Here is a 7,994-nt window from a genome sequence, read left to right as displayed (position 1 = left end):
ATATCGCTGGGGGGAATGAATCCATTTGTAGGCTTGGAAGAGAAAAGAAAGCACAGACGTAGGCCTGCTAAGGCTTACTGAGGAAAGCAGAAGGTAGGCAGGGCTCGAAGCCCTCTGGTAAAGAGGGAGAGACATGAGTCTCTACCCCAGAGAAGTGACAACTGAGGAACTGAGAGCGTAGAGTGGGTGCCCTTGGTGGAACAAAAGGGGGGAAATATAGATGAAGTTGCCCTGAATGGTGACAGAATGACCTGGGCCAACCAGACTGTGGTCACTGAGTTAATTCTCCTAGGGTTCTCCAATCTCCCCCAGCTCCAGTGCCTGCTCTTTGCGATATTCCTGGCTGCTTACGTGATAACCCTAATGGGTAACATTCTCATCATCCTCATCACAACAGCGGATCCTGCTCTTCATAGCCCGATGTACTTCTTCCTCCGGAACTTGTCCTGCCTGGAGATCTGTTTCACCTCAGTCATCGTCCCTAAGCTGCTGGCGAACCTCCTGTCTGCCAATCAAACCATCTCCTTCCATGGCTGCATCTTGCAGATGTATTTCTTCTTCTTCTTTGGCAGCACAGAGTGCTTCCTCCTGGCCGCCATGGCCTACGACCGCTATGTGGCAATATGCAACCCCCTGCGCTATACAGTTGTCATGAACAGGAGGATTTGCATCCAGCTGGCAGTGACTTCATGGGTCTCAGGGATTCCTGTAGGAACAGTGCAGACGACTTGGCTGTTCAGTTTCCCCTTCTGTGGTCCCACTGAAATCAACCACTTCTTCTGTGACAGCCCCCCAGTGTTGAAACTGGTGTGTGGGGACACCTACCTATTTGAAATGTATGCTGTGACTGGCACCATTGTAATTGTATTGTTCCCCTTCATCCTCATCCTGGTCTCCTACATCTGCATCATCTCCACCATCCTGAGGATACCCTCAGCTGAAGGCAGACTCAAGACCTTCTCCACCTGCTCCTCTCACCTCATGGTGGTGACTCTGTTCTACAGCACAGGTGGCTTGACCTATTTCCGACCTAAATCCAGCTACTCCCCAGACACCAAGAAGCTACTCTCTCTGTCCTACACAGTCTTCACACCCATGTTAAACCCCATCATCTACAGTCTGAGGAACAAAGAGGTGAAGGGGGCCATCAGGAAAATGCTGGGCTGGCAAATATGTTCAAGGCAATTTTGATTTTTTTTTCCCCAGGCAGGTGAATGTTTCAGTTAACTCAAAGGCTGTTACCATGTGGCCTTTGGTATCGTACATGGAGAGAATACAGATCTCAAACTGTATTGTTTTTGTTGGGACTTTCAAAAGGGCAATGGGGGTCAACAGGAGATAGGTCCCCAAATTCCTTACGTCTATTGTAAATCCTACACTTAGTTTTAATATAAATACATCGCACATCATGGATCCAATTTGAATGGAAATTTGGGTGTCCAAGTCTCTTAGTCTCCTTTAAGAACCTCAGCTTATATTTTAAACAAGGACCATGAATGGGATTCTGAGCTCACATACACCTCTGAATATCTAGAGTAACTCCAGATTTATACCACTTGAAATGAAATGAGAATGAAGCCTCTTCTTTCCTGGTGTACCTGTAAATTGTCCATATGATGTTTCTTCCCATGACTATATCTTGCTTCTCTCTTCCACATGAGCTCTCTGCTGGCTTCCAAGTTGATTCTAAGATGACTATTTTGACATGTGGGCTGGAAGGTAGGCATCCAGTTCTGAATGAGTTCCAAGGGTATTTAGGCACCTTACTCCTTTAACCAACTCAGATTCCCTGCCATAAAACTCTGTCTAATGGATCCAGCTAAAGTCAGTGGAAGTAACAGAGCTGGATCCTCATTGGTCTATGGGAGGAGGCGTTTTGTCAGGTTGTTATATATGAGGGTCCCACATCTTTGGAACTCATAGCCCCTGTGCTCCAACTTGTCATGAGTTTGTCAACCTTCAGGGCACAGAGCAAGTGTCATCTTTCTCTGCTGCACACAGGGAGATGTGGGATGGGCTAGGGCTGGGTAAACATGCTGTGGAACACTGATAAGAGACTCTGGGAGCTGGGTGTGGTGGGATGAGGGCTCAGTTTCTGTCAGATCTATATTGCTGCTGAGTTGTTTGACCTTGTGGTATTTGACTGGGTTTAATTGTTGAAAAGTACTTTTGAAAAGATTTTCAAGGCCACCCAGAGATTTGATAGGGTGTTATTTTATTGTAGAGCGGAAAGTATTTAAATGAGTAAACAAATAAATAGGGTTTGGCTAGAACAAAATGAGAACCAGAAATAAATATAAATATTCATCCGTGTCTGATTAATTATTATTCTTACACAGAGGTCCTAGTGAGCATGAAGAAATGTTTGTAGAAACAAATAAATACTGAGGAACACGAGACTGGATCATTCCCCCTCTGTAGTCACACAAAATAACACTATTTATTCACTCTTTTCTAACAAACTGCTCTCACCACTAGATTTTATTCAGGTTTCTCTCGTGATGTAGGCAGTAAAATAACTACACAACATCAGTGGAGCAATGTTAGGCTACAGCAGCTGGGAATCTGGCCCAATGGCTATAGTGGAGCTACGATAGTTTTCACCACGTGTGAAAGTGGTCCATCACTAGTCATTGACACAGGGCTGTATTTACATGGTTTACAACATTTCCTTGAGAACAGCTTTTAGAGAGAAGGTGAAGCTAGGATAGCATAGTCCTATGAATGCATTAAAAATTGTGTCCTGTCAAACATGGAAGCAGGCAGGCAAACACCTCTGACAATAATCATTGATTTAAAATCAATATTAGGGAGAGAAGGAAACCAGGGGAAATTATCAAAAGCACAAGGTGCAGTTTGGTGCCCCACTAACACTAAAATTTCCCAAGGAATCATGGGACCATATCTGTGAATTTGAGTAAAGAAAGTCAAACAGCAGTTTAATGAGTCATTCCCTAAACAAAAAGAGAAGGTGACACACAAGCAGCAGTCCCAGCTGTGGTTTAAGGGGATTTATCAAAGGTAAATCAAGTGGCTCTGGTGTGGAGGCGCCACCACTAATTCCAGACATGGGTGAGGATGTCCATGGGCTGCAGTAAAGGGAGTTATTGTCTAGAGATATTTAAATCCGTCCAATAAACTAGGATTCATTTGTTATGGATCCTGCCATGCTACTCAGATGAGAAACGGACACCCACCACTGCCAGAGATTTTCCTCATTAGACAGGTAAAATTATCCAGCTTCCTCCAGGTTCATAAGGGCAGGGAGCTGAAACTGACCTCACTTGTCTCATTACTGTTTGTGAAATTGATACTCCCCAACTGTTGCGCTCTACTGAAACAGGAACAACAGCTCTTTTATTCCCTTACCTTTAACCAACTTCCTCCAGTTTGGACCCAGTTTCTCCTCACTGAAGACTCTAATAACTTCTTTATAGCTAAATACAACTGATGCTTCCTTTACTCTCATCCTTCCTGATGTGCCAGCTGCCCTAAGCAATATAGGCACTTTGCTCTCTGTTCTATCTCTTCGTTGGCTTCCCTGTCACTGGACATTCCTCCTAAGCCTTTATCTTCTTCTTTACTTGAATTATTATTATTAATCATAATAATTCATGTCTGCAATGATCATATACATTTGGGCCTAATCCAATGAGTAATTCTCGTTCAAATTAATAATTTTTCCCATCAAAGATTAATTCTCTTTTTTTTTAGTGCCATAAACTCCAACTTTGAAAGGATCAGGCTTAAAGCTTCTGACACTGAAGAACTATATCTGAGAGCAGCAATTCTTTAGTGACTGATCCTGCAAATTTTGCCACTCATTTGGTAGCATGAGTGATCACATTTCATTCTATGGGGCTAGGCACTTTACTGAAGTGGATGGCTGGAATTCTGAAAGGATCCTGATGGGTTTATGTGCCCAGATCCCATTGACTGGTCAGTGCAGAACAAAGCATGCAAAAATAGTGTGTATAGACCAAACCTGTTGTGACACATGCTTAGATGAGAAAGAAAGTGAGGACTTTTAAAGAAGTTTAAAAAAAGATTAAATATATTTCTTTTAACTCCAAATTGCTTTATCTGGCTATTCTCCAGCTGTTTCCCCAAACTGTTCTCCAGATGAAGATAAGAACATAAGAGTGGCCATACTGGGTCAGACCAAAGGTCCATCTAGCCCAGTATTCTGTCTTCCGACAGTGGTCAATGCCAGGTGCCCCAGAGGGAATGAACAGAACAGGCAATCATCAAGTGAGTCATCCCCTGTTGCCCATTCCCATCTTCTCGCAAACAGAGGCTAGGGACACCATCCCTGTCCATCCTGGCTAATAGCCGTTGATGGACCTACCCTCCATGAACTTATCTAGTTATTTTTTGAACTCTGTTATAGTCTTGGCCTTCACAACATCCTCTGGCAAGGAGTTCCACAGGTTGATTGTGTATTGTATGAAAAAATACTTCCCTTTTTTTTTGTTTTAAACTGATTGCCTAACAGTAAGCATGACAACTTTTAGGTGGACAGGAATGTTTGTCCCCCTCCTGCCTCCAAAAATGGCAGTGTGTGATCTCAATCTCCAGATGATGGGAACTGAAAATAAGTCAAGCTGCCTTGAGCTACACAGCTAATAATTAGGCTCCTTGTACATTTAGACAGAGATTTTCACAGGATGGAGTTAGTCAACCAGGTCTCATTGACTTTCATTGGGAGTTGGATGACACATTCCCTTAGGTACCTTTGAAAACTGATTTGCTTCAGCGATGCAGTCACTGATGGTTTATCTGGAGTGGAGCAGTGGAGAGTGTCCTGGATGGGAGCCAGAGGCCCTGAGTTATTCCCTCCTGTTTTAAATTAATTATAGCTCTTTCCTGCCCTGAACCATTTTCCACCAGGAAATGCTGATTTGACAGAATCAAATTGTTCTACAGGAATATGTTGATTCTTTGTAAGGTTTCAAGGGTAATAAGCCAGGCTTGCTCTGAATCTGCTTCTCTGGTTTCCTACCAGCCTTTCTACCTCCCAAGAATTTCCAAACAAGAAATTTCAGGTCCTGCACAGCTCTCTGTGTAGTTGTTGAGTTAGGGTAGTAAATTTACCTGAACTGGTCATTTCTTTCTTGTTAAGGGATTATGTTGGCTGCATGTCGAACCTATAACAACTGCCATATCCACTTGTTATTGTTATTTCTTTGTATCACCATAATAGGTTGAGGCCCTAGCCCTTGACCAGGACCCCATTGTGCTAGGTATTGTACAAGCTCAGAACAAAAAAGAGCTTACAATATAATACAAGAGACAACAGATGGAGACAGAGAGACAAGAGGGAGAGTACAAGAAGCAATGAGACAATGAGACTTGTTCCATCAGCTAGGCTCTTTTAATTTTTATTTTTTTTTAATTATTCATTTGATGGGAAAAAATTGTCTACTTTGTGTTTTATTTCATGTTTTCATTTTTACTGCTCTTCATTATGATTAGTCCTTGGCCTTCCTTGTCATTCTCTTTATTTTTGTGTGTTTCATGTTCTTCATAAGGTTCTTGTCTTCCCGATGAGTGTGTGGGTGTGGGTGGGGCATGGGTGGTGTGGCGGTGTGCATGTTTCTGTGTGTGTTGTAACACTGAACCTCTTTCCCCCCTTTTCTGTTTTGTTTCACTGTTTTCTTTGTATTTTATGTTTTTTTTCAGACTCCAGTCATTGCTGGGTTAGGTGGGCAGGTGATGGCTGGTGTTGCAGGCTTGTGATAGAGAGGAGTTCTCACTAGATGATCCGATGGGCCCTTCAGGCCATGAACTCTATTGCTCTATGGTTGTATCATTTATTTTATTTTTTTGTTTTTTCACCATCGTGGTTTTCTGGGGTGGGAGGTTATTGTTTCTTTCTTTTTTTGTTTTTTCTTTCTAGAGCCTGACACCGGCAATCCTGACTTGTCAACCTAGTAGCATGTTGTAATTTTTTAAAACAAATAAAGAAGAGTATTTAATTTCTACATGTGCCTCTGCCAGTCAGCAGTTGTAGACTCTTTTCTGTTTGAGTGGAGCGAGTATGAGAGGGGGACAAAGATGTGTGTTACACATTTAAGCAATATCAACTGAACTAAGTTTGATGGTGGGAATCATATGAAAGCTATGGTCCCCCCCCCCTCCGTTTCTCTGTTTTTTTCCTCTCATGCAGAACACATACTTCTGAGTGGTATCTGCTCCTTTCCTCCATCATTACCCTAAAGAGGTGTAAAAGGGAATGAGCATCACATTGCATTTTGATGATGTTTTGAGACACTGTGGATCTTTGCCAAGTCTTAACCATACCGACTGTTGTCTAACTTGAACTGGGAACTGGAGAAAAACATTTCTGAAAAGGAATTGAAAGAACCTATCGTTATACTAGAATTCTGGAGACAGCAAACCCCACCTCCCCAGCAGATCGAATTCAAGGAGACCCAGGCTATGCTCTCAGTTACATATATACAGAAGCTCTGATGTTGTTCAAGAAAAAACACAGGGCAGAATTTATTCCTAGATCTTTCTTTATCATGACTCCAGATTATAAATGCTTTTTTTAAAAAAATGGCATGAGACTATGGTCAAGCCCCATGTATTTCTTCCTCCAGAACTTGTCCTTTGTGGACATCTTATTCAATTTAGTCACTGTACCACAGATGCTGATGAACCTCCTCTCTAAGAATAAAGACATCTACTTCTCTGGTGACATGACACATATGTATTTCTTCTTCTTTGGCATCACAGAGTCCTTCCTCCTGTCCACCATGGCTATGCAGCTATATATGGCCCGCTGCATTACACCACCATCATGAACAAGAAATTTTGTAAAAAGCTGGAAGTGACTTCTTGGATCTCAGGGATTCCCGTGGGAACTCTGCAAACAACATGGTTGTTTAGTTTCCCATTCTGCAGGTCCAGTGAGTTGAACCACTTCTTCTGTGATGCACGCACCAGTTCTAGAGTTCATCTGTGCAGACTCCTACCTTTTTGTATGTATGCATTAATTGCCTCCACTATACTTACCTCTCCATCCTTTCTGATTATCCTTTTTTCCTATGTCCATATCATCTCCACCATCCTAAAGATGCCAACAGCCACAGGAAGGCCCAAAATCTTTTCCACCTGCTCCTCTCACTTCATTGCGGTGATTCTATTCCATGGCACGGCCAGTTTGACCTACCTCCGACCTGAATCCATCTACTCCACAAATACCAAGAAGCTGCTCTCTCTTTCCTACACAGTCTTCACACCCATGTTAAATCATATTATCTATAGCCTGAGGAACAATGAGGTGAAAGGGGCCCTCCAGACAATTCTGCACCAAAGAAATGTGTTTTGATAAGGAGGTGAATATTTTAGGTAGCTGAAACTCTGATATTATCGTGACTCCTTGAACTGAAATCATAAAATGAACACAATTCTGTTTGTTAAGACTGTCAGCCTTCAAAGAAGGGAACTGGGATCAGATTCCAGCCTCACTTAACGGTGACTAACTCCTGATTTAAACTGCTGTTACCAAGATCAGAATCCAAGGGCTTGTCCAAATGAACAGTTAGTGTGTAGCAAGCTGGGATGAAAATGTACCACAAGATACCAGTCCATGTGGACCCTGGTTTTGAGCTCTAAAGGTACCCTAGTGTGTTCTATTATACTCTTTTTTGAAACAGGAGTAGGTTAATGCACACTGGAGAAATGTTGGTGCATGGTAGCAGGGTCCACACTGAAGGTTAATACACAGAGCTTTGCATTTTCACCCCAGGTTGACACCCACTTATCTAGATAAGTCCTGACTTCCAGTCTGCAATCATGTCTCTAAACTGCCTAGATGTCACTTCTTTTCAGGGCTGTGTTGAACACATGCCATATGAAATAATCTTCACTGGCTATATACTGGTTTCTTGGTTTGTTTTAAGATGTTGGTTTTGTCTAACAGTAAAAACAGTAAAATATTTCACAGGGAAATTTTTACTGGTTTATCAAAATTTTGAAAATTAAAA

General features: G+C 42.3%; 1 protein-coding gene and 1 pseudogene across 1 annotated transcript; both read left to right on the top strand.

The window, feature by feature from the left end:
• Positions 1 to 215: 215 nt before the first annotated feature.
• Positions 216 to 1,191, top strand: LOC116821831 (olfactory receptor 10A2-like). The gene has a single exon (XM_032775274.1). The coding sequence runs from the start codon at positions 247 to 249 to the stop codon at positions 1,189 to 1,191; it is 945 nt and encodes a 314-aa protein (XP_032631165.1). The 5' UTR covers positions 216 to 246.
• A 5,396-nt stretch (positions 1,192 to 6,587) lies between these two features.
• LOC116821830 (olfactory receptor 10A2-like) lies at positions 6,588 to 7,336 on the top strand (annotated as a pseudogene).
• The last annotated feature ends 658 nt before the right edge of the window (positions 7,337 to 7,994 follow it).

Source organism: Chelonoidis abingdonii, chromosome 14, assembly GCF_003597395.2.
Source record: "Chelonoidis abingdonii isolate Lonesome George chromosome 14, CheloAbing_2.0, whole genome shotgun sequence".
NCBI lineage: Eukaryota > Metazoa > Chordata > Testudines > Testudinidae > Chelonoidis > Chelonoidis abingdonii.
This window is presented reverse-complemented; position numbering and strand designations above follow the sequence as displayed.